The sequence below is a fragment of the Macadamia integrifolia genome, unplaced genomic scaffold (genome assembly GCF_013358625.1).
Source record: "Macadamia integrifolia cultivar HAES 741 unplaced genomic scaffold, SCU_Mint_v3 scaffold_269A, whole genome shotgun sequence".
In the NCBI taxonomy this organism is placed as follows: Eukaryota; Viridiplantae; Streptophyta; class Magnoliopsida; order Proteales; family Proteaceae; genus Macadamia; species Macadamia integrifolia.
Genome location: NW_024870660.1, coordinates 123,641 through 151,225, shown reverse-complemented (window position 1 = coordinate 151,225; position 27,585 = coordinate 123,641). Strand labels below are relative to the sequence as shown.

Below are 27,585 nucleotides of genomic sequence, written 5' to 3'. Positions count from 1 at the left end.
TTTTTTTTTTTTTCACTTATTACCGTAAAAAAGAAAAGGAAAAATAATTAAAATAAAGTACATGTGTGGAACAAATTTTAGTTTTTGGTTTTGTTTTTGGGATTTTTTTTTTCCCAACAGAACATGGGTTCAAAGACTCAAAGGTAACCAAACAGTTTTACACTCAGAATCAATGGCCAGAATCAGGGTAACCAAACAGTTTTCACTCAGAATCAAGTGACAAAATCAGGGTAACCAAACAGTTTTCCACTTAGAATCAAATGACAGAATCAGGGTAATCAAACAATTTTTTTACCAAAAGGAAATTATTCCAAAGAAACTCATTCATATGAGTTAGATCCAGAATCCTGAATCCCTGGAATCTGGTCCGATGGATAATTCGAACCAAACGCCCCTAATAGTTCTTTCGGTTTCATTTTCCACTTTTGCATTCCGACCAAGCCGACAGAAAGTCTCTAATATTCAACTCTGAAAAAGGTGTATTAATACTTAAAATTAAAATAAAAAGATAAAAAAATGGAAATTTTGAAAAGGAAGGTTCCATAAAATCAAGCTCGCAAGCTTTTCTTTCTCTTGAGTAATCTCAGGCTTTATCTGAAGAGAAGCCAAGCTGAGATTTCTTCTTTTTCCTTCTTTTCTTTCCCCTCGTCTGTTTCGGCAACGTTTTGTAGAGTAATGGCTGGTTATAGAGCTGAAGATGACTATGATTATCTTTTCAAGGTGGTTTTGATCGGAGATTCTGGGGTAGGGAAGTCGAATTTGCTTTCGAGGTTTACTAGGAACGAGTTTTGTTTAGAGTCCAAGTCTACGATTGGTGTGGAGTTCGCGACCAGGAGCTTGAACGTCGATGGCAAGGTCATCAAAGCTCAGATTTGGGACACGGCGGGCCAAGAGAGGTACTTCCCCCCCTCCCCCTTGATAAAGTTCTGGTTTTCTTATCTGGCTAGTTGATGATGCTGAATTAGTTGGCTTTCTTCGTCAGAATATCTGCTTTGGTGGTTCTGCGCCCCCCCCCCCCCCCTTTTTCTCCAACTGAGTTAATTAAGTAGGAATAGTGTAGTTGTGTAAATTTCAGGAAATTGTGTGATTGTTAGAGATCTGGTGGAGACTGGAGAGTACTGAAGCGGTGGCGTTTGGTCTACTGGTTCAGGGATGGTTGTGTTACTTCATCATTTCGATCTGTATATGAATGAGGATCTAGTTCAGGGTGCGTCGATTTCGACTGTTAAGGCTCTATTACTTCTTATTTTGTTCTCGAGGTAGTCTCCTTTTTAGATTTATTTTACACGAAATGTGATAGTAGATGTCCACCTTACTAGAGTCAGCTCATGTTGATTTTGTTTGCCTCATGTGGTTGACTGTAAGCGGAAAAATTGGAACTTGATACCATGAACACCATAATTTTGCTCCTAAGTCTTTACATGGCGCGTTTTGCATGGGAGACTTTGGTGAGACTATGTTGTGTTTCCTTTGGTCTGTAGTTTTGTGTTTATCTTAGGCATATTCTGTTTATTCATTATGATTTGCGATATTGATGGATAGAAATTGCAAGTGAAACGATAAAGGCACCACCATTGTTAATGTGAAACATGTTTCTTCATGTAGAGCATGGACCTTGGAAACTGCTGCTTCTTGGCTTTAGCCTTGATGTAACTTTTTAACTGCTTCTCTATCCAATTTGCTACATTTTCTTCTTCTTTGTTTATATTAAGAACAAGTTCTTTGCCAAGTAATGTAGAAAGTTCAGATGTGGATTTTCACTCTTGGGAAGCTCTGGTCATATCAGTGTCAAAATAACACATCCTGTTCTCTGCCTTGTGATTATATATATTCATTAATGATTTTCATGAATATCCAAGGATTCTATTTACGGTGTTGTATGACTTTGTTTGTTATGATTTGAAGTATTCAAAGGTTGAAAGGTGCGTAATTATCAATTAAATGTGGTAACCGGTCACCCAAAGTCAACACCAGGTCATGATTAAAGTTACTGCAAATCTATCCCGTAGCTTCCATTTTGTGAATTCATATAGGGTTTATTATCAAGTAAACCTAGGTAAGGCAGGGTCGTCTATGGAATCATTTCATCTTCTGCCATCTTCCAGTGGTTTCAATAGTTGTTGGGCCCCAAATCAAGGGTTTTCTCTTTCAAGTTTTTGCCACCCTGATTAAGTTGGAAACAATTGGGTTGTTTAGACTTCTCTCATATCCTGAGTGAAGTGGGAAGAGATACATGGTTTTTGTATTTAAACTGAGAGGAGAAGCTCTTTTTTGTTGTGTTTGTGACGGGAATTAGTCCTTCTATTTATATAACATTCTTTGCCATTTAGGTCTCTTTCCTGTCATGTGGATGTCTCTTTCCTCTTTAAGCCCCCCCCCCCCAAAAAAAAAAAAAGTAGTAGTCTCTTTCCTCCCTATTATTCTTGGTTAGAAGTTTCCAGTTCTGAAACTCTTTTTTCACAGCATTAGTGTCTAGTCACCAGTTTGGGTATTTTTGTTCTCTAGTCTCATTCATAATTTCTGTTACTCATTTATTTATCTTACTTTATCTGCACCATAGCTTCCTCTCTGTTTGTCTCCATTTAGGCCTATTAAATAAAAACCATCACTCTTTCTTGTTCTTTCATAGAGGGGAAAAATGTTCCTGACTATTTCTTCAATACTATCTGCCTGAGCCATACCCTCTACCCCTTGAAAAAGCCATGCTCTGTGACTGTAGTTTGTTCTTTCATGCAGAATCCATTTCTTCTTTTGTTTCTACAATGCACCTCCTAAATTTTAAAACACAGACTTTGTTCTTTCTTTTGGTTGATTCACTTACTCCTATTTGTTAACCATAAATTTATCCCTTGCATACTGCCACACTGCACTAAAGTTTGCCGCACATTGCCTTTCTCACATTAAAAAGCTGTGTATGCTAACAATGTCTCCTACATTTGGTTCCAATGCGTTCGATGTGGACACATTTGTTAAAACCTACATATCTCCTTGGTAGTTGAATGCTATAACACTAGGGTGTTTCCTTTACCTATATGGATTCTATAAAATATGGTTTAACGTCTTCAACTTGAGCATGGTATCTGAAAATGACTTTCTTATGTGGAAAAGTTAAATGTATCCTTTGCATTGGGGATGTGTGGACAGATTGTAATTGGGATTGAAGGAGTAATTAGATTACAACAACAACAAATTTAGCCTTGTCCCAACTTAATGGGGATTACATGGATCCAAACAAAACAAAATAGGGAAAATTGAGGTCTAAACAGAAAAGGGGGATGAAGAGATGACAAAAGAGGATAGGAAATGAGATGAGAAATGAACAATGACATAAAAAAGATGAATAAAGGATGTAAGATGAAAGATGAAAGATGAAAGATGAAAGGTGAAAGATGAAAGATGAAAGATGAAAGATGAAAGTTAGAGGAAAGAGGCACAACCCAGCAAGTCAGGAGGATCTCAGCTAAATGGGATCGGCTACATGGATCCTAGCTCTCCGATAGGCTCTATTTGAGGTCATACTTGGAACAAGGCCCAAATTGTGCATGTCATGTTTTCACAACTTCTCTTATGGTCATTTTAGGCCTGTCCTCAGCTCTTTTAGCTCTTTTGATCGGAATCATATCACTCCTCCTTATTAGGGTGTTCTTAGGCTTTCGTTGAACATGACTATACGACCTCAAATGACTTTCTCAGAGCTTGTCATTGATTGAAGCAACTCCTAAATCAGCTCTAATACGATCATTCCTTATTTTATCCTTTCTAGTTTTTCCACACATCCATCTTAACACACTCATCTCTGCTACACATAGCTTCGCAATATGACATTTTTTAACTACCTAACATTCCGCCCCATACATTATAGCCGGTCGAACAACAGTCCTATAAAACTTTCCTTCAAGATTTAACGGGATAGCCGGTCGAACAACAGTCCTATAAAACTTTCCTTCAAGATTTAACGGGATACCGGATACGTCGGTTACACAGTACTCCTGTCGCACCTCTCCACTTCATCCATCTCACTTTATTTCTCTGAGAGACATTAGATTGAGTAGTGGATAAGTGGTGGGTGCAAGTTCAGGCCCAACTGGGAAATTTCAAAAGAGCTGGGCTACTTTCATAGAAGATGAAACTGGAATATGTAATGATTAGATGCTTTGATCTTGTGCTTATGAAAGGGAGTTCAAGGGATGTGGATAAATGTGTCGAAGATGCCTCTTTGGATCCAGGGCAGTTACCCATCTTACTAGTACCTTTCCAGATATCACATTTTGTTTTAATTGTTCATTTCATTGGGAATTTGAGATGTGTAAATGACATTGATCCAACCTCTGTGGGCTATAAGTACTTCCCTGGACAGGCAGGGGTGAACCTGAATACGGAGCTACACAAGCAACAAGAGAGAAGCAAAGAAGAAGGAACCATGGATTTAGTTCACAGTATTGGTGATGGTAGCGGTTGCTTCTGATACCAATGTCAATATGCATCAGCCGTATCGTGCCATATTGGAACCGATTCCAGATAAGAACATAATTTTTCATCAAGAAATCCCATATCTATACCGATATGGCCAATCCGATACCAATTCCTAAAACTATGGAAGGAACAGAAAATTAAAAAAAAATAAGAAAAGTAATATCGTACCTAAGGCAAGGAAGATCAGCCAAAGAGTGGGGAGACAGATAGAGAGATGGAATAGTTAGTCAATCCAACCACACAAGGCAGCAACTCAATAGTCAATACTAAACTTCCTTCAATATTCAATTCATTCAGAGGACAGCTGCTTAGCGTAGCTGGTTGGTGGAAAGTGCGGTTGAGCACTTGCACCACTTGCACCCGGGAGGTCTTGGTTTCGAGCCTCTTGGTTCCTCACCTTTGTATATCTCCCCTTTTGTCTTTGTCTCCAAAAAAAGAAAAAAAAAATCAATTCTTTCCATAATTGTTGGGAAGTGCACACACACACACACACACACACACACACACATATATATATATATTGCTGTTAAAACCTATAAACGACTAAACAAACTCAAAACGATGGTAGAGTTTGAAACAAACTCCAATCTATACATGTTGACCTGCTAAACAAGAATAAAAATAAAATATAAATAGACATCAGTGAACACTTGATGGACAGAGCAGTAAGGAGTGAATAAGTGATATATGTAAGATCGATAATACACTGAAATCATGGACTTGCTAGGGAACCAACAGTTCAGTACTCAGTAAAAGAAACTCTGTCAAAATTGTGGGTGACCAAGCTGCATATGAAATCTCCAGGAATTGTTACTGCAATTTAGAAGTGAGAAACAGGTCACAAAACCAATAATAGAGAGAAATTCAAAGAGGGAAGTTAGCCAGTTACGATTTGCGTTGCTGGAAACTGATTGACAGAATAGCAATGGATGAGAGTAATAAAAGTAGGAAGAAAGTAAAGAAAGTGGGATATGATCCGGCTTCACCACAAGGACCTAGGTTTTTTTTTTTTTGGATGAATAAATAATTCATTACCAAGAGGAGAAGAATATACAGGGGGAAAAAGGGGGGGGGGAAGCCTAAGCCAATAGGGAAAGGCAAGCCCCAAGGGGAAACAAATACAAAGAACAAAAACACAAAAGCTCAAAAGTGACAAAAGGGGCTAGACCGGGGGGGTGTCAAACTTGATGGATGAGGTCCACCTGTAGGTTCCATGAGGAGATGATGTGGGAATTCTTTGGGGATATGGAGATAGGCCGGGGGAGGGGTCTAAGAAGGTGGCTAAGAAGGCTATGAACTTTGGAGGTAACATCAAAGTAGATAGCTTTCCAAATCTTGTCCGGAGACCTAGATTTGGGGGTCCATCTACGAATGTTGCGCTCCATCCAAAGGTGGTTGATGGTACCACAGAAAGCCAACTTGACTATAGTGTCGCAAATGGAAGGGCCAGGGAAAGTCATGTCGATCCATATGCATTCTCTATCAAAGGGGAGGATGGGTCTGGTATACGGCCAGCATTTGGACAACACTAACTTCCAAACCTTAGCAGAGAAGGAGCAGGAGAAGAAGAGATGGGGGATGTCTTCAACACCCGAGGGGCAGAGACAACAGGCAGGGATGGCCGAGATACAACGATGGACAAGGAAGGATTGAGTGGGTAGACAGTTGGTAAGGCATCTCTAGAGGGTGAAGCTGTGACGGGGAATATGACCCTTAAACCAGACTATCTTGTGCAAAGGAACGATCAGGGAAGGATGTCTAATGTGCGACCAGGCTGAAGCAGAGGAGAAAATCCCATTGGAGGAGGGGAACCAAATGTGGACATCTTCTCTTCCTCTATGGCCAGGGGGGAGAGGAGGGAGAGGACCAGAGGTCAGTAAGGGGAGGAGGGAGGGGGGAGACCAGCCAGAGGGGGGAGAGAATAGAGGAGGCCATGGCAGTAGAAGAGACATCGGAGGAGTAGATAACTCTGGGGGTAAGGAGGTGAGAAAGAATACCTGAAGGGTACCAGGGGTCTTTTCAAAGGGAGGTAGAGAGACCATTGCCAATGGAATGGGAGATGGCAGAGAGGGCAACAGATTTATGCTTAAGGATCTTTCTCCAAATCCAGGATGCATCTGGAATGGAAGGGGCCGTCCAGATGGGGTTGTGCTTGAGAAGACCAGAGTAAATCCAGTCGACCGAGATGCTTTTGTGCTTGGATGGAATTTTCCATATGAGCTTAAGGACACCAACTGAATTGGCATCCTTAATTCTCCTAATCCTAAGGCCACCTTCGGATTTGGAAGGCAGACTTTTTTCTAACTGAGAGGCTTGAGGAATCTGGAGGAGCCCAAGCCTTTCCAAAGGAAAGAGGAATGGAGACCTTCAAATGATTTGATAATCGAGGCAGGGAGGATGAAGGTGCCAGACCAGTAAAGGTACAGAGATTGGAGGACTGATCTAATCAATGTAAGGCGGCTAGCGAAAGAGAGGAGTTTGCCTTTCCATAGTTGAAGCTTTTTTTTGAGATGATCAAGCAAGGGGTGCAATGGTGGGCAGAATGCCTAGAGGAGATAAGAGGAAGACCCATGTATTTAACAGGAAGGGAACCAAGAAGGATACCAGTAATGCCACTGATGGTTTCCTTTGTCTCTTGAGAGATACCAGAGTGGAAAATGTTAGACTTAAGAAGATTGATTTTGAGACCCGAGAGGCTTTCAAAGGAATGAAGGGAGGATATGATGGTACTAATGGAGAGGAGGATATTTTTGCACTTGGGGATAGAGGAGATGAGATGAATATCTGTGGCCAATTGGATGGAGCATGAGAGGATTTCGAGGGAAAGGGAGAAAAGAAGAGTGGAAAGGGGGCATCCTTGGCGAACGCCACGGCCCGAGGGAAAGTAGCCAGCTGAGCTACCATTCACAAGGACGGAGAAGCGGGGAAAGGAAATGCAAGTGCGGATCCAATGAACAAAGGAGGGAGGGAAAGCCATTTGAAGCAGCACATTTGCAATGATATCCCAACTTATTGTGTCAAAAGCTTTATGGATGTCGATCTTGAGGAGGGTAGCCAGGGAGTAATTCTTTCGATCAAACCCCCTAACGATCTCATGACAGAGGATTAAATTGTCAGCAATACTCCTACCTGCTATGAAGGCGGATTGATTTTGGTTGATAAGAGAATCAATCACCTTTTGAATCCCGTTAGCAAGGATCTTGCCAATGAATTTATAGAGGAGATTGCAGAGAGAGATGGGTCTGAAGTCATTCATGGAAGCTGCTCCCTCCTTTTTGGGAATGAGGCATAGGAAGGTGTGATTGATCCCCCTATTTGATTAGGGTTGAGGAAGAAACTGCGCACCGCATGAATGAGTTCATTCCGAATAAGATTCCAACTGGCCTAAAAGAATCCCATACTAAAGCCATCCGGACCCAGAGCTTTATTGGCCTTGTGAGAGAGGATGTCTGGAAAGAATTTCATCCTCACTGGGAATGGATTGAAGGAGGGAAGGAGGTCATCAAGCACAAACTTGATGAGATTGGGGGGGATGGGGGGAGGAGTGGAAGGGAGGCTAAAGATCCTTTGGAAATGGGAGACAACCTCAACCTTGATAAGATCAGGGGAGAAGAGATCTACCTCGGAGGAAGAAATGAGCTTTGGGAGGGTATTGAAATTGTTCCTAGATTTGAGGGAGCGATGGAAGTAAGCCGAATTGGAATCACCAAGGTTGAGCCATTTAATGCGAGCTTTCTGACGGAGAAAGCTTTCCTCTTGCTCAAGGAGCAAGGAGAGATCCAAGGCTGCTGTGCTTTTTCTTCCTCAGCCAGGACAGGGTCAAGGATATCAAGCTGAAGCCTGGATTGAATGGAGAGGAGCTTCTCTCGGCCTACAGAGACCTGAGTGGATATGTTCCCAAAGGTGGAGGAGTCCAAATCTTAAGGACAACTTTCACATTTTTGAGCTTTTTTACAAAAGCAAGGAGGGGAGATAAACAGCGGGGGATGGGGATGTTCCAGGCATTGAGGACTAGGTTATGGTAATCAGAATGGGCGATCCACATATCAAAGAATTTAAAAGGTTTAGGCCCGAATGAGTGGAAAGGAAGAATATGGAGGGTATAAGACTGATCAGAAATCCCAGGGAGATTGAAGCATGCATGAGAGGAGGGGAAGGAGTCCAACCAAGCTTCATTAGTGAGAACTTTGTCTAGCTTATAAGCAACCCGGTCGGGATCCGGCTCTCTTGTTGTGCCAGGAGAATTTGGCACCACTTGAGGTCAGTGAGAAAGGGGTCATCAATACAATTATTGAAGGAGTCAACGACCTTGGAATCAATGTGGTTGCCTCCATGTTTTTCATGCCCGAAGCGAATAACATTGAAATCACCAACGATTCCCCAAGGCCTAGAACTAGAGGAAGGGGAAAGGGAGAGAAGGTTTGCCCAGAGGGGGGGCCTCATAGGGGCTCAGTTGTGGGCATAGACAATAGAGAGCGAATAGATGAATGGACCGGAGTGGTGAGAGATCAAGAGGTGCATAACTTGGGCAGAAGAGAATAAGCAGGAGATGGATAGTGGAAGGATCCCATAGGATCCAAATCCTCCCATTGGGGTTGTGGAGGTAATTGGCTTCGAAAGACCAACGGGGGGCAATGGCAGAAGGAATACGGGAGGCATTGGATTCAAAGACATTGGTTTCCAAGAGACAGCATAGATTGGACTTGGAGGAGCTGATGAGGGAGTGAAGATCAGCTTGTTTAGCTGAGGAATTGAGGCCTTGGACATTCCAGATTGTCTAAGGAATCATTGGGGACTAGAGGTGGAGGGCAGCATACGCTTGGTGGAGCAGCGGGGGGTCTTGGGAGGAGGCCGACGGCTATATCCAATAACAGGAGAGGTTGTCTTGGAGGTGGAGGATGGTTTCTTTGCTGTTTTTGTGGGTGGTTGGGGGAGCAGTGTGAAGGGGGTGGTGGATAGGGTGGGGGGTGGTTGGGCAAGAAAAGTGGCTTCTGGGCAAAAGGAGCCTCATCCAAATCTTCCTGCAAAGACAGAGAGCTAGGGGTGATAAGATTTCCACCAGAATTAGGTTCCAAGGTCCTTACCTGAGGGGATATCAAGGGCTTCACCATGTATAGGCAGGATAATTTCCGAGGTATCACTTGAGTTGACGCAGTGTATAAAATGGCCTTCCGAGGCCGGAAGGAGAATGGCGTGATTGGAGGGGCCTTCCAAGGCTTGTAGAGGAGCAGCGACGGAGGCAGCTTGATGAAAAGAAGAGGCCCTAGGCAGGAGGCTGCCTGGAGAATCATCAGCGGAGACATGGAAGGGGTCTTCCAAGGACAGCGGTTGGATGGGAGAAGTAGTTGAAGAATCGGCGCCTGAGATGCGGAGGCCTTCCAATGCCAGCAAAGGAGACAGCAACAATAGGCATGGTGGTAGCAGACGAGCAGGAGGTGACGATATCTTTGACATCAGGGATTGCAGGAGCTGGAAGGCACCCAGAGGAATCAGGGGGCAGAGGCGGTTCCATATGTAGAGGTAAGGGAGTTGTCTGCGAAGACAGCTCTAGCGGCGACGACGATCGAAGGACAGAAGCAGTAGCAGGTGGAGAGGGAGAGTCCACCGAGTTAGAAGGGATTAGGTCATAGTCACAGTAAATGGGTCGGGTAGTGGGTTCGGAGGTTATGGGTGAGGGTTGGATGGGTGGGTTGGGAGATGGGTTTGGGTTATAAAGGTTTCTCGGGTAGAGGGGGTGATTTGATGGGTATTTAGAAAATTGGTTTAGAAGTTGGACCGGTAGGAAGTGGTTCAGCGGAATAAAGCTTGGTTTAGAAGGGGTCCAGTTCAAGGATGAGGAAAGCTTATGGCCAGGACGATTTAGGGATTGGAGATGGGATTGGTCTGAAGTAGGAGGGTGCAGAGGCATAGACGAAGAAGGCTGCAGTGGGGGAAGGGGAAGCAGAGGGGTCAGAGCTGATTTGTTGATGGAGGTAGGGATAAGAGGTTGTCAGACCTGGAAATTCAAAGGAGAAGACCTTGAAATGGCGTCAGAGAGGTAGCAGCAGCTTCGAGGACAAGTAAGTATCCCGAAGAGGAATTGATAGGTTCAGCCGATGCTAGGATCGAAAAAGGGATTGATCCATTAGGCAAAGGCATTGTTGACGACAACGGACCAGAGGTCCTCGAACTCAAGGCATTCACAGCAGAATTTACCGGTATCGGAGTAGTAGAATGATCTTTTTTTTTTTTCTTATTCCTCATGGAGACAGTCTCTTTAAAAGGGGGATCTTGAGGATTAGCGGCAGAGGATCCAATGTTCGGAGCACTGGCGTTTGATGGAGGAGGGGAAGTGTGGTTCTTCAAGCATTGAACAGTTTAGATGACCAAAACACTTGAAGAGTTCGTAGATTGGAGGAATCCAATCATATTTGACTTGTTCAAAGGAGAAGTCTTCTTCATCAGTGATCATGATTGCACGAGGCAGCTGTTGATTCGCTTGGACTTCAACACATATTTTAGCAAAGGATAAGTGGTCCATCAGCTTGGTTCTTTTATCAGAGTGAAGAGGCTTTCCGATGAGGGATCCAACAAGGCTAAGGCCTTTAACACACCAGCAATAGAGGGGGAGGTTGGGGAGATTAACCCACAACGAAATGGGGGTCGGCTCAGTTTTGTTGTAAGTAGAGTGCTCATCCCAATTTCTGAGAAAAATAGGCCTCTTCCCTACCAACCAGGGACCTCCATCAATGGCATTGGCTTTGTTAGACTCAACATTGAAGTTGAATAGGAATGTACCGTTCTCAAGCATGAAGATCTTCAACGAACAGGTGGGCTCCCATTAATTGAGAAGGGAAGCCTTCACAATGGGGAAGGGGGGTCTGTTGCTCAGAAATGTACCAATGACGCAATTTTTCCATTTCGAAATTTCCGACTCAAGAAAACCAGGTGGACAAAGGCCGACAGTGGAGGAGTTGTGGACAACAGGGGGTGGAAGTATAAGGTATGACCGACGGAGGGAATAGAAGGGGGGAAGGGGAGGAGGGAGCAATGGAGGAAGGAGAGGAGACTACCGTGCTTTAGGTGTGGGGAGGGTCGGAGGAAGAAGGATCAGTGGGGGTGGGGGTGGTGGAGATAGAGGGCAGGGAGGGAGGCAGGTTGCGGCTAGTATGAAGGTGAATAGTAGGTGATGCAGGGATTCCGGCAGGAGAGGGTGTGATGATAGCGGGACGAGCCGCCAGATGGGAGGGTGCAAGGTTAGGCTTCACCAACAACCTCTTGAGGGATTCACCACTTTGGCTGCTGGTCCATTACATATACGAGAGTAGAATTCTAATTTTGTGGGGATTAGGGTTTTTGGGTTTCCTATATATTGTCATTGTGAGAAAAACCTAAACACAAGCAAGGGGAGATCACATGTGAGGTGGAGAGAGTTTCTCTGGCATAGTGAAAAATCTTTAGTTCATTCAGGTGGATGTGGACATTCTTACCGAATCACGTTAATGTTCCTTGTGTTGTGCGTGATTGTTTGCTTGGTTTCTTCCTTGGATTTGCACATTCGTCCTAGCAAGTGGTATCAGAGTGAGGTTTGACAGATCATTACAGGGCGTGCGTGGAAATATGAGGAAAGGGCAGTGCACAAAGAGAACTGAAGGAGGTATATTTTTTGCACTATAGAGTGCAAATTTGGCTTCTCTACATCCATGGAGTTAGAAGAAAGAGAGAAATAGAGAAGGCAAAGAGGTGTTTAGGGACCTTCACCTCAAGAAGCGTGTGGTTCTGACTCCTTTTACCTCTTTGGCCTCACACGGGGGTTTTTAGTGCTCTTCGCCGCTTTCAGTGAAAGTTGAATGGTTCTCATTCAACCTCGCTCTGACCCAGTCCATGCGGTTGTGGGGTCAGTATGGGCCTGCGAGACTAGTCAGGCCGAAGTCCTGGATACCCGTCGTTAGCCAAAAAGAGGGGGAGAGGGAGAGGGAGAGAGAGTGTGTTACACCTGTGCCCTGACCCGGTCTAATTTGAATTGTTGTGATAGGTCTCGGACTGGAGATCGGAAGTACAGTCGGGTTTTGGCTCGCGGCCACCCATTGCCAAAAGGGGAAGGGATGGTCCCACATGTTCGTGCATTGCGTGCTAGTCCAACTGGAAGGGATTCGTACCTTCCAATCTCAGATGGTAAGTGACCTGACTCTCCACAATTGAATCCTGACACGTACCAACATTGCTGGAAGGTTATGAACACGGCCAAGGGCAACGACCAGTGCAAGGCCAATTGGTAGACAGTAAGCAGTCAAGACAGTCTGTTGTCTTGACTTCTGGAAATAAGCCACCGAAAACAGTCTGGGCCTGAATCCGGTGACTGCTTTTGGTGACCGTTTTCGGTGACCAAATAGGCTGTTGTTAGGGTTTTGATGCCCGTGGGTCCCATCACCTACATCATGGACAGCCCTGAATGATCCCAAATCATCCTCCACACCTTCCTCATGACATGAGCACTTTACGGACCTAAGTAGTTAGGTCCTCGTGCTCTGAAAGTCGGATTAACTCGATCGGATCGAATAAGGTTCAGCCAAACGGGCCCTAAGGCCAATTTGCCTTATAAGTGGGAAATAAGGCATTCATTTCCTCATTTCAGTTGTGCTCAACGTAAGAGAGGAGAGAAAGGAAGAGGAAGAAGAAGAAGAGGAAGAAGAGAGCGAAAGGGCTTACCTTGGTGCCGGCTGCCGTCTAATTGCCAGAATCCCTGTCGGAGTTAAGTGCAATCACTTCTACTACTCTCTTCATTTTGACCTAGGTTAAGCTAGGTTGCTCAAACCATGTTGAGCTCGGGGAATGCGTATTTCATGTCCCCGGTGCCATTGTCGAGCTCAAACCAAGTTCGGTGAGCTCTGGCAACAAGATTGGCCAAATGACCAACTAGGGTTTTGATCGTTTGATCGATGTATCTCCCAAACGGCTCGATGGAATCAGGATTTTATTAGCTTAGAATGATGCTGGGAACATCCCTTATAAACTCCACGGAACAAATCTTGACGATCGGGCCCTAGCTGGAAAGCCCCAATTCATTGGGAAGTTGCTGTAAAGCCACCAGAAACATTGGGCCTGCTTCCAGTGGGCTGTTTCCGGTGAACCCTTGAGCCGTAGGAGCTCTCTGCCACCTCCACTGGAAACAACACTGATATTTCTGGTGGAAAGTGTTTTCGGTGACATTACTGTCACTAGGGGACTTTGTCTGTACCCTTTGCGGGTGACCTATAGGGCCCTTCCCGATGTTCCCGACATGATTGACGCTCGATTTCCTTTGTCTAGGACAGTGACGTGCACGAGCCCAGAGGTCGGATTGAGTTGATCGATCGGTGGCCGTACTTAAATCCTAACACAGAAGCATAAACAAGGTGATGGATGGTTACTTTTATTTTTGGGATTTTTTTATTATTATAGAATTGCTCACATGTATAGATCTTTGCATGATTTATTAATTGCTCAAATGATGATGGTATACTATCACATATTACATTTTATTTAATTGATATGAAATGTTGTGGAAATGTATGGCGGGATCCGATGTGGCTGAGGTGGTATAGGTACCGTGATTGTCGCATGTTTGTTATATGTAAAGTTAGTTGTAGTCGTGGATTATACTTTGTGGCTGATGTGTTACCGGTATCATGTACTCCGGGATTGCATATAGAAATGGATATGCTTTGTGGCCGATGATTGGTACCAGTGTTGCGTAGTCCATACTCAATTATTATTCATGCTAGATTAGGTAAATGGTCGCGGTTCACACTTTGAGGCTGATGTGTTCTCGATATCGTGTACCCCAGACTGTATTTGGAGATGGATTACACTTTGTGGCTGAGGTGTTACCGGTATTGTGTAATTCATACTAACTGTATCATTATGAAGGCATGTAGCATATATGTGGTTAGACATCACTCCCTATGCTACGAACCCTTGCCAATGAGGGTTAAGGTGTTGGATAACCCATTGTGGTATGTTCGATGTGCCTTTCTGGAATGCCACACCCGTGATAGGATGTGATTTTTGCTAGAGGTGGGAACACGCCGGTGATTAGTGTTAGTGCCGTGATAGCTAGGAGGGGGTTATCAGGGGTTTGCTGGGTGACCCATGGACGTATACGGAGATAGGCAGACTTCTATACACGGCTAGGGTTTGTATCTCTTCGTAGTTGATGGCGGTTCCGAGATGAGGGATACAACCTAATGTGCCATAGTAGCATTTACCAGACTTAGTTGTATTGTTAGGTGAATAAAATAAATGAATTGCATCACGAGCATCATGGATTATGTATTTAATTTCTGTAATCATGCATCATAAATTATTGCTGCTATTGTTGTGTTTGAATGTACTTGAACCCCACCCCTCACTAAGCGAGTTGGAAAACTCACCCCACCCCTTATTGAGCGAGTTGGAAAGCTCACCCCACGTATACACCCCTTTTTAGATGATGATGCAGGTACGGTCGTACCCATGGCTAGTGACTTTCCTCTGGATCCGAGTGCGGAGTGAGCGACTGGAAGCAGAGGAGCATGGCCAAGACTGTGCTTGTGATTATTGTGCATACGCGGCACCATGAGGTGTTAGGAGTATTTTTGATTATTTTGGTATGAATTTGTGGATGGTACATTTTTTTAAACTTATTAGTTATACGTCATGGATGATTGTAACTGAATAACTCGGTTATGGATAATATTTTATCATTAGACATTTTCCCCATTTTATTGATGATTCCGCTATTATACTCTGATTCAGCTACTTTTGATTGGTTTGTGATGTTAGATTGTAAAATGTTAAGGTACTGCTATCAGAGATCCTGGTAGATTTATAAGACAGGTACATGTCTTACTCGCACCACCCACACTGGAAGTGGGGTGTGACAACTTGGTATCAGAGTGCGATACTCTGCCTTAACTCACAATGTCACCAAACGATGACTTGGGGAAATTAGGATTTAAAATAAAAACTTTAAAGACAATAATAGAAATTACACAACTAGGAGACAAACATAAATGTTAAAGCCGTTTCATTAAATAAAGAACTTGATTACATAAGCTTATACCATTTTCATGAAAATAAAATACTGAAAGCTGGAAATCCTAACTAGCCTAAGTCTAGGAAATTCAAATAACTGAAGCAAATGAGAGGAAATAAAATTCTACTAAAATCTAGAACAAGGAATTATAAAGAAAACACTGAATGGGAAATCCTAAAACTATAGTGGCAACATCCCACTACTCTTGCTGCTGCTCTTGGCCTTGAGCCTGGTTCGGTCATATCCAACTCGATCAAGTGAGCATTCAGCTCATGTCCACCTATGGTCACTGGACAAGGCTCATACACATAGTTCAAATGATCGAGCTACCACCAGCTTAGGATGAAGGATAGTGATGTCAGCAAGACGGCTTTCAGATCAAGATATGGACATTATCTTGGTGATGTCATTTGGGTTGACCAATGCACCGGCTGCATTTATAGATTTGATGAACCGGGTATTCCAGGATGTCTTAGACAAGTTTGTGATTGCATTCATTAATGACATCTTGGTTTACTCCAAGAGTGTAGAGGAACATGCTGTTCACCTGAGGTTAGTACTGCAACATTTGGGGGAGAAATAACTCTATGCTAAGTTCAGCAAATACGAGTTTTGGTTGTCACAGGTGGCATTCCTAGGCCACATTGTTTTAGACAAGGGTATAGAGGTTGACCCGGGTAAGGTGAAGGTAGTCCTAGAATGGGACTCCCAAGAGTGTAGTAGACATACGTAGTTTTCTGGGATTGGCCGGATACTACAGGAGGTTTATTGAGAACTTTTCCCGCATTGCTACCCGAATAACCCGACTCACACGGAAGGGTGTGAAATTTGAGTGGTTTGATGCTTGTGAAAAGAGCTTTAAGGAGCTAAGGCAAAGATTGGTATCGGCTCTAGTTTTAACTATTCTGACTGGTATAGGTGGTATGGTTGTGTATAGTGATGCCTCCAAGCTGGGATTGGGTTGTGTATTAATGCAGCATGAGAAAGTCATTGCTTATGCATCCCGCCAGTTGATGGATTATGAGAAGAACTACCCCACCCATGATTTGGAGTTGGCAGCAGTGATTTTTGCACTGAAACTTTGGAGACACTACTTGTATGGTGAGAAGAGTGAGATCTACAGTGACCATAAGAGCATCAAGTACTTCTTCACCCAGAAAGAGCTCAACATAAGACAATGCCGTTGGTTGGAGTTGATGAAGGACTATGATTGTACTATCCACTATCACCTAGGAAAGGCCAATGTGGTAGTTGATGACCTAGTCGGAAATCCCAGTCACTGACTCTTGCATCACTGACCACCAATGAGCATCTTATAGAGCAGGCCAGGAAACTGGATTTGGAGCTACTAGTGGAAGGTGTCACCTTGTCACTATCGGCATTGGTGGTACAACCTAGTCTGGTGGATAATATCACTGCAGCTTAGTGTATTGATGCAAAGTTGCAGAAGCTGATAACAGAATGCAAGGAAGGAACCCAGAAAGACCCGGATTTCTCTGTAACTGAAAGCGGGATTCTCAAGTTCAAAGGGAGGTTACGTGTGCTTAGTGATGGTGATTTGAGAGAGAGTTTTGAGAGAGGCACACAACTCTCCTTACTCCATTCACCTTGGTAGCACTAAAATGTATAAGGACCTCAAGGGCTCCTACTGGTGGAAAGGAATGAAGAATGACGTGGCCACATATGTGTCTAGATGCCTCACATGCCAACAAGTCAAGGTTGAATGACAAAGGCCCCATGGGTTATTACAGTCCCTACCTATTCCGGAGTGGAAATGGGAGAATATTACCATGGACTTCGTCATAGGTTTACCCCACACACAGAAGGGTATGGATGCCATCTGGGTAGTTATGGACCGCTTGACCAAGGCAGCTCACTTTATCCCAATCATGGTCACATTTTCTATGGACAAGTTGGCCAAGTTGTATATTGACATCATCAGGTTGCATGGTGTACCGGTTAGTATCATTTCAGATCGAGATCCCAGATTCACTTCCAAGTTCTGGATATGTGTACAAAAGGCTATGAGCACACAGTTGAATTTCAGCACTGCTTTTCACCCACAGATCGATGGTCAGTCAGAAAGGACTATCTAGACATTGGAGGACCTACTTCGTGCATGTGCCTTAGATATGAGTTATAGTTGGGATGAGCACATTTCCCTTATTGAGTTCTCCTATAACAGTTATCAGGCCACCATCGGATTGTCCTCGTTCGAAGCACAGTATGGCAGAAAGTGTCGGACTCCACTCTATTGGGATGAGGTTGGTGAGCGGCATATTTTGGATCTAGACTTGATGTAGGCTACTAGTGAAAAGGTGAATATGATTAGAGAGGATCAAGGCAGCTCAGTCCAGGCAGAAGAGCTATGTAGATGTCAGGAAAAAACATCTGGAATTTGGAGTTAGAGACAAGGTGTTCTTGCGAATCTCCCTAGTTAAAGGGGTGATGCGGTTTTACAAGAAGGGAAAGCTTAGTCCGAGGTTTATGGGACCGTATGATATACTTGAAAGGATCGGACTGGTAGCTTACAAGATAGCTCTACCACTAGAGTTAGAGGGTACGCATGATGTCTTCCATGTATCTATGTTGAGGAAGTACATTCTCGACCCATTAACGTCTTGACTTACCCGTGAGTTGGACGAAGATTTTGCCTACGTGGAGTATCCGGAGAAGATTATTGACTGGAAGGACCATGTTCTCCGTAACCGCACCGTTTCCTTTATCAAAGTGAAATGGATGAACTACCCCGAACAAGAAGCATCTTGGGAGCGGGAAGATGAGATGTTGAAGCAATATCCTGGGTTGTTTGATTTACCAGGTATGCTCAATTTCGAAGACAAAATTCTTGTAAGGTGGGGGGAATGTTACACTTGTGCCTTGATCCGGTCTAATTTGAACTGTTGTGATAGGTCTCGGACCAGAGATCGGAAGTACAGTTGGGTTTTGGCTCGTGGTCGTCCATTGCCAAAGGGGAAAAGATGACCCCCTATGTTCGTGCATTGCATGCTAGTCTAACTGGAGGGGATTCGTACCTTCTGATCCTAGACGGTAAGTGACCTGACTCCCCACACATGAATCCCGACACGTACCAACATTGCTGGAAGGCTATGAACACGACCAAGGGCAACTGCCCATGCGAGGCTAGTTGGTAGACAGCAAGCAGTCAAGATAGGCTGCTGTCTTGACCACTGGAAATAAGCCACCGGAAAAAGCCTTGGGCCTAAATCCGGTGACTATTTTCGGTGACCAAACAGGCTGCTGTCAAGGTTTCGATGCCCATGGGTCCCACCAGTTGCATCGTGGACAGCCCTGGATGATCCCAAATCATCCTCCACACCTTCCTCATGACATGAGCACTTTACGGACCTAAGTAGTCGGGTCCTCGTGCTCCGAAAGTCAGATTAACCTGATCGGACCGAATAGGGTTCAGTCAAATGGGCCCTAAGGCCAATTTGCCTTATAAGTAGGAAATGAGGAATTCATTTCCTCATTTCACTTGTGCTCAACGTAAGAGAGGAGAGAAAGGAAGAGGAAGAAGAAGAGGAGGAAAGGGCTTACCTTGGTGCCGATTGCAGCCTAGTTGCCGGATTCCTTGCCGGAGGTAAGTACAATAACTTCTACTCTCTCTTCATTTTGACCTAGGTTAAGCTAGGTGTTGATGGAATATTGGTGCTCAAACCATGTTGAGCTCGGGGAATGTGTATTTCATGTCCCCGGTGCCATTACAGAGCTCAAACTGAGTCCGGTGAGATCTGACAACAAGATTGGCCAAATGACCAACTAGGGTTTCGTTCGTTTGATCGACATATCTCCTAAACGGCTTAGTGGAATCGGGATTTTATTAGCTTAGAATGATGCTAGGAACATTCCCTATAAACTCCATAGAACAAATCTCGGCGATAGGGCCCGAGCCGGAAAGCCCTAATTCACTGGGCAGTTGCTGTAAAGCCACCAGAAACACTGGGCCTACTTCCGATGGGCTGTTTCCGGTGAACCCCTGAGCCTTAGGAGTTCTATGCCACTACCAGAAACACTGATATTTTCGGTGGAAAGTGTTTGTTTTTGATGGGTGTTTCCGGTGACATTATTGTCACTAGGGGACTTTGTCTGTACCCTTTGGGGGTGACCCATATGGGCCCTTCCCGATGTTACCGACATGTATTGACGTTCGATTTCCTTTGTGTCTAGGACAGTGATGGGCACGAGCCTCGAGGTCGAAATTAAGTTGATCGATCGGTGGCAGTACTTGAACCCTAACACACACGAGCATAAACAAGGTGAGGGATGATTGCTTTTATTTTTGGGATTGTTTTATTATTATAAAACTGCTCACATGTATAGATCTTTACATGATTTATTAATTGCTCAAATGATGATGGTATGCTATCACATACTACATTTTATTTAATTGATATGAAATGTCGTGGAAATGTATGGAGGAGTCCGGTGTGGCCGAGGTGGTACTGGTACCGTGATTGTCATATGTTTGTTGCATTCATGCATTGATTATGTGCATTAGAGTTAGTTATAGTCGCGGATTACACTTTGTGGCCGATGTGTTACCGGTATCATGTACTCCGGGATTGCATTTGGAAATGGATACGCTTCGTGGCCGATGATTGGTACCAGGGTTGCGTAGTCCATACTCAACTGTTATTATGTATACTAGATTAGGTAAACGGTCATGGTTTACACCTTGAGGCCGATGTGTTTCCGGTATCGTGTACCCCAAGATTGTATTTGGAGATGGATTACACTTTGTGGCTGAGGTGTTACTGGTATTGTGTAATTTATACTAACTATATCAGTATAAAGGCATGTAGCCTATATGTGGTTAGATATCACTCCCTATGCTACAAACCCTTGCCAACAGGGGTTAAAGTGTTAGATAACCAATTGTGGTATGTTCGATGTGCCTTTTTAGAATGCCACACCCGCGGTACGATGTGATTGTTGCCGGAGGCAGAAACTTGTTTGGCGTGGTCGATGATTGGTACCGGTGTTGTGATAGCTAAGAGGGGTTATCAGTGTTGGGTGACCTATGGACGCATACGGGGACCGGAAGGCTTCTATACACGGCTAGGGTTTGTATCCCTGCATAGTCGATGGCGGTTCCGAGATGGGGGATACAGCCTAATGTGCCATAGTAGCATTTACCAGACTTAGTTGTATTGTTAGGTGGGTAATAAAATAAATGAATTATATCACGAGCATCATGGATTGTGTTTAATTTCTGTAATCATGCATCATAAATTATTATTGCTATTGTTGTGTTTGGATGTGCTTGAACCTCACCCTTCACTGAGCGAGTTGGAAAGCTCCCCCCATGTATACACCCCTTTTTAGATGATGATGCAGGTACGGTCGTACCTATGGCTAGTAACTCTTTCCTTCGGACCCGAGTACGGAGTGAGCGACTGGTGGATGTTGGAAGCGGAGAAGCATGGCCAGGACTGTGCTTGTGATTATTGTGCATACACGGCACCATGAGGTGTTCGGCATATTTTAGACTATTTTGGTAAGAGCTTGTGGATGATACATTTTTTTAAATTTATTAGTTATACGTCATGAATGATTGTAACAGAATAACTCGGTTATGGATAATATTTTATCATTAGACATTTTCCCCATTTTATTGATGATTCCGCTGCTTTTGGTTGGTTTGTGATGTGAGATTGTGAAATGTTAAGGTACCGGTATCAGAGATCCTGGTAGATTTGTAAGATAGGTACGTGTCTTACTCACACCACCGATATTCCTAATGGTAAGTTGGATCTACTGGAAGTGCGGTGTGATAGAGAGAGAGGCAAAGAGGTGCTTAGAGAAAACCACTGTACGCTTCTTAGGTGCAATTCCGTTTCCAATAGATGACGGAGAAGAGAGGAAAAAAATTAAAAAAGAGAAGAATAAGAATCTCTCTTTGAAACTTGAAAGAGGAAAGAAGAAAAAAAAAGTGGAAAAAAAAGTGATTGTATGGTGTGTCGTTTGAAGAAAGTGGAAAAAAAAAGTGATTGTATGCAATTCAAGGAAGTTTTTTGGTTTCCTTGGTATTCTAGGAAGCTGCAAGTGGAGGGGAGTTTGTACTGTATAAGGAGTAAGGTGGTTTTTTTTTTCTCCCTAAGGAGAAAGCAGGTAGGAGAACCTATAATGGATTAAAAAAAAAAAAGTTTCCGAGCCAATTTAGTTCGTGTATAGGTTCCGTACGAAAAATATAATTTCGTACAAAAGGTGCGGTATGCAGGTTAGGTGTTCTAAAGGTTTTCTGGTGTTGTAGACACACTGGATGGTGCGAATCAGGAAGATTTTGCTCTGTAGATATAGATTGTGCAAAGATCAATAGTGATTAGGTTCGTTGAGGTTGATGGTGGGCACAAATTGGGTAAATGGGATGGAGGTGAAGGGTTTAAGCTTCTCCATAGAATGCTTCAATGGCCATTAAGGCTCTCAGGAATAATATTCTTATATGGGTGGGGACCATTAAAGCTCTTAGGAATAAATCATATTTGATATTCTCAAGCTGACACTGAAAGGGGGGTGAATCACTGATTTCAAATTTTCTTCTCAACTAACCCCTAATGATCAACACACTTTCTACATTGGCAACTGAATAGTTGGCGCAATCCCAATTTTACCAATTACACAGTTGTGTGCACACCTGCCTCGCAACCATAATGTGGCCAGTATACCAGGTAGTGCACACCCACCTGGCCACCTGGCCACCTTGCAAGGCACAAACAACACTCTAATATCCACAATTACAATCATATAGCCACACAACATAATGTACGTGGTTTGGCAAGCTGCCTACATCCATGGAGCAATACTCTAATTGGGCCCGTATATTGCTCTATACTCTCCAGTAATTCGACTGCTACAATAATCTAGGAGCTACTACTCCTGCTTCTTTCTATGCTCCTACACAAACTAAGGGTTCTAATCCTATCAAGCCCCAGGTTGATAGGCAATATAGTGATCAAAACGACAAACCCCCCAATTACAAACACAGGTTAGGAATTTCAACTCAAAATTACAACCTAGACATAAAATAGGAATTTTCTAATATAAAATTTCTCCACCCGATGATCCCAACTTCGACCTACTCCTTGAAGGGTCAAAATCAATTCAGGCAAGTTCCAATCTCGAAGGCAACCATCATAAAATCCCAATTAGGTATTTGGCATTAAAGATTTCCTTTCCCTCTCCTCTCCAAATTAGGTTTATGATGTTTTGGTCCGAATTCCAATGCCGATGCAAAAAAATGACCTAGATGGGCCTTAAAATGAGCTCACTAGTCCAAAGCACTGTTAGTCAAAACGTGTTTTAAACATGGTTGCCGTTTGTGACCGTTTAAAACGCGTTTTGCCATATGCCTTTATACAATGCGGGAAAAAACGGAAACGGCCCAAAAAACTGTTTAAAATGTGTTTTAAACGCACGTTTTAAACGCGTATTTGTATTTTAAGGGTAAAATGGGAATTTTACCATAATCATTAAAAAAAAAAATTTGATAGGGTTTTGGAATTTGGATGGTTTCCCCCAATCAACGAGCCGTCTCCCTTAAAATCTCTATCTCTCTCTCTCTAGCCATGGAGCCCTACGGCTTACACTCTTCCTCAACATTTCCTTGAAACTTCACTACTGCTGTTGAATTCGCCGCCGACAAAGCTTGCAAACCACGGCCAATGAAAACCCTTCTATCTGTGCACTCTCTAGCCTCTAATCCATACGTTTGACGAAGTAGAGGAACCACTGCAAATTTTGTCGACCGACTCGGCACCAGCGATTGCAACCCGCAGTAGCGGGTAGCCACTCCAAGCTCCTCTGTTTCTTTAGGTATGAGCTCGAGGAAGACAGAAGACTCCTTCTCACTCCTCTCTCTCTCTCATTAATTTTTTCACATTCTTTCTCTGATTCACTATGTGACGGTTGATTTTTCTTAAATATCTATGGTAATGCTTTTTTAGTTATTACCATTATACACTATAGTAACATTGGAAGATGCAACTGTCTGCAAGTACAGCTCTCGGTCGCTTGCAGGGGAACCCCAAATATCGGCTACCTCCCAAACTCCTCTGACTAAAGGCTACCAGCGTCGTAAAGGTAAATCTCTTGCCACTGGCCAACGGCTTATTCAGCCTTGCTCTCCTGAGCATCTGCCCCCTACCCCCAATCCTTCATCATGTCCTCTTAGTTAATTTGGAATATTTGAGGCCTGAACTCCTCGGCAAAGCATGCTTCCATTCGTTCCAAAATTAAATCTGCTGGCTCCCCCCTTTGTTGTTTATTGGAAACAAGATTCCTTGAGGAAAATGCTCCTCACATTGTCTCCTCCATCACCTCATCCTGGTCCTTCATTGCAAATTACTCTAATTGTCCCAATGGTAGAATCTGGATTTTATGGAACCCCCTCCTTCGTATGATCTCCATCTCCTCCTCCCCTCAACATATCCATCTATCCATTTCCGACATCGCAGGGACAAATTGCTGCTTTCTAACCATTGTTTATGCTCACAATCGTGCGCATGATAGGTTACCCCTCTGGGATACCCTTCACTCCATTTCCTCCTCTATGGATTCAAACCTGTGGGGAATAGCTGGTGATTTTAATGTTGTCAGGTCTGCCATTGAGAAGAAGGGAGGTACCCCCATTGAACCTGCCTCTGTTGAGGCTTTTAACAATTGCCTTGATGATATTAACATGAGTGATCTTTGTTGGTTTGGTGCAAATCTCACTTGGTAGAACTGCAGAAATGGGCCTGACAGGGTAGATTGCAAGCTTGATAGGGCCCTTGTCAACGAAACCTGGCTTACCCTCTATCCCGCATCTTATGCCACTTTTGATGCCCCCTCCATCTCTGATCACTACCCAATTTCCCTCCATGCTTACTCCTCCCCTTCCTTTGGCCCTAAGCCCTTCAAATTCTTTGATATGTGGACCCTCCACCCTAATTTCTCCTCAATTATTCGTGATGCCTGGAACCTCCTTGTTCAAGCCTTTTCCTCTTCTCTCATAGCCTTGTCCAGGAAGCTCAGGAATTTCTAATCCGCTCTCAAGCTATGGAACACTAGATGTTTCAACATCTCTAGAAGAGTCTCTGAGTGTCGTGAGAAGCTTGAATCCATACAGGCTAGACTCCTATCTAACCTCCACAATATTACCCTTGCGGAAGAAGAGAAATCTGCTTCCCTCGAGCTCTCCCTTCTCCTGTCCCAAGAAGAGAGCTTTCTCAAGCAGAAATCCAGAATAAAGTGGCTTGAGCTTGGCGACTCTAACTCGGTCTTCTTTTATTGTTCAATCAAAGGCCGAAACAATGCCAACTCCATCCCCCTCCTCCACGCAAGGAATGGCTCCACCCTCCACCACCCCTCGGACATTAAAAATGAGGCCTCCTCATACTTCTCTGATCTCTTCAATCCCACTCAGGCCACTGATCCTCCCCCTCCCCCTCCCTTACTGATCAACAAATTTGTCCCTGACCATCTCCTCCCATCTCTTCAAGCCATCCCCTCTGATGAGGAGATCTCTGCCGCAGTTCTTTCCCACAAAGCAAACAAAGCTCCCGGTCCTGATGGATTTAGTATGGGGTTTTTCACTTCTTGCTGGGATATTATCAAATTTGATCTTATCAAAGCTATCACAAGCTTTTCTTCAATCCCAGTCAGATCAATGGAGTTAACCACACATTCCTTTGCCTCATTCCCGAATCTGAAGGTGCCTCCTCCATGCAGGAATTCATACCCATCTCCCCTTGTAACCTGATCTACAAATTCATTGCCAAAACTTAGCAAACCACATTCAAGGGGTAATTGACTCATTGGTGAGTCGGAACCAATCTGCCTTCATATCTGGCAGGAGTATTGTGGACAACATCATTCTTTGCCACGAGATTGTTCGTGGCTTTGAGAGAAAATCTCATGGATCGGCGGCCCTCCTCAAGATTGATCTTCACAAGGCTTTTGACTCTATCCGATGGGATTTCATCTCCAATGTCCTTCCCCCCAAACTTTGTCTGCTGGATCCTTGCCTGCATCTCTACCCCGAACTTCTCAGTTTTGGTCAATGGCAGTCCTGCGGGATACTTCAAATCCTCTGTTGGTATTCGCCAAGGATGCCCCCTCTCCCCTTTTCTCTTCTCCCTTGGTCTTGAGGTCTTATCCCGATCAATCCAATCCTCTACTGATCTCCACTTCATCTCTCCCATCCCCAAGTGCAAGGCCCTCTCCCTCACCCACCTTGCATTTGCCGATGACCTGATGATTTTCTCCAAAGCAGACCACTGCTCTATCTCTTCCATTATGTCCTCTCTTCGTCTCTTTGTGCATCTCTTGAGTCTCCTGATCAACCCAGTGAAATCTCTCATCTTCACCTCTGGGATTGAGGAAGCGTCCACCAACCGCCTTCTTGAGATCACGGGTTTTGCCTTTGGCTCTCTTCCAGTCAAGTATCTTGGCCTACCACTCATCCCAGCCAGGCTCTCTGGCCACCACTGCACCCCAATCCTCGACCTCCTTCGGAAAAGACTTCAGCTGTGGAAGAGTAAACTCTTATCCTATGCTAGAAGGCTTGAGCTTGCTAGATCAGTCCTTCAATCAATGTATCTTTACTGGTCTGGAATCTTTGTCCTTCCCTCCTGTACTATTAAAGCAATTGAAGCTCTCATTTGCTCCTTTCTCTGGAAAGGTTCAGACATCACAAAGTTCCTTCATCTCATTCCCATTAGTTGGAAAAGTGTCTGCCTTCCTACATCTGAAGGAAGTCTGGGCCTTAGGCGAATCAAAGACATGAATTCTGCAGGTATTCTCAAAATCATATGAAAAATTGTGTCCAAGCATAATAGTATATGGGTTTCATGGGTTTACTCCTACCTTTTAAAAAATGATTCCCTTTGGTCTACTTCTCCTGGCCCGGAAACGTCTTGGATTTGGCGAGGTATCCTTAGCCTTAGACCCCTTAGCTTTAAATGTCATTTCCTACTCCATTGGCAGAGGTAACTCCACCTTTCTCTGGCTCAACCCCTAGCACCTAAACTGTCCAATTCTTCAGGATATCAGCCCTAGAATCATCTATTCCATTGGTCTAGACCATCTAGCCATTGTCTCCTCCATCATTCGGAACGACGTTTGGGCTCCCCCTAATTCCCCCCTTGCTGTCATCTGGTCTACCCTCCTTCCTCTTGACCCTAACCTCAGAGATAGAGATGACTCTGGCAATTGGAACCCCTCCCCCTCTAAAATCTTTACCTTCTCTTCTACCTGGAACTTAGAACTTTTGCCTCTGGTTCCTTGGAGAAGACTCATCTGGTTCAAGGGAAATATTCCCCGTCACAGCTTCACGGCTTGGCGGGTCCTTTCCAATTGCCTTTCCACCCAGTCCTTCCTTAACCACAGACACATCCATGCCCCAATTGCCTGTTGCCTTTGCTGGAATGGAAATGAGGTTGTTGATCACCTATTCTTTGACTGTCCATTCTCCACAATCATTTGGAAAAAATTCCTTCGTAGTTGTTGGCCCTCTAGGAGGAGATCTCTTCCCTTCAGTAGAGAGTGGATATGGGTGGATATGACATACGGAGGAACCTCTATTTGTGACATTGCTGGAAAGCTTGCATTCTGTGCTATCATCACCCACCTTTGGATGGAAAGGAATCTTCGAAGATGGACCTCCAAATCCCATTCTTATGATCAGATTTGGAATGCCATCTATTTTGATGTATTTACAAAGCTAGCATACTTGCTCCACCGTCCTGTTAGAGACTCCCCAAGGAACAGGTTCGTTGTCTCCTGGGGGCTCTCTCCATCTATCATCTCCTCTCCCCCCCCCCCCCCCAAAAGTGATGGATTGTATCATTGAGGAGTGTAGTTCCCCCTCCCTTTTTGTTTCTCGGCTGGGCTTGCCCTTTCTTGTCTCTTCATGAGGCCTTTTTGTATATTCTTTCTTTCCTTTAATATAGTTTAATTCATCCCAAAAAAAAACATTGGTAGATGGAGGAAACAGGGACTAATATTTCTCCAAATCATAACACTTGATTAAAATTACATTCAAAACTACAACGTAGAATTTATTCCAGTGGGTG

At 44.0% G+C, this 27,585-nt stretch overlaps 1 protein-coding gene across 1 annotated transcript in view; it reads left to right on the top strand.

Annotated features, from left to right (window-relative positions):
- The first annotated feature begins 513 nt into the window (after window positions 1-513).
- LOC122071573 (ras-related protein RIC2) overlaps window positions 514-27,585 on the top strand; it is a 37,896-nt gene continuing 10,824 nt past the window's right edge. The window contains exon 1 of the mRNA XM_042635943.1: window positions 514-896. Coding sequence (XP_042491877.1) covers window positions 676-896 — 221 coding nt within the window. The 5' untranslated portion in view covers window positions 514-675. The remainder of the gene's footprint in view (window positions 897-27,585) is intronic.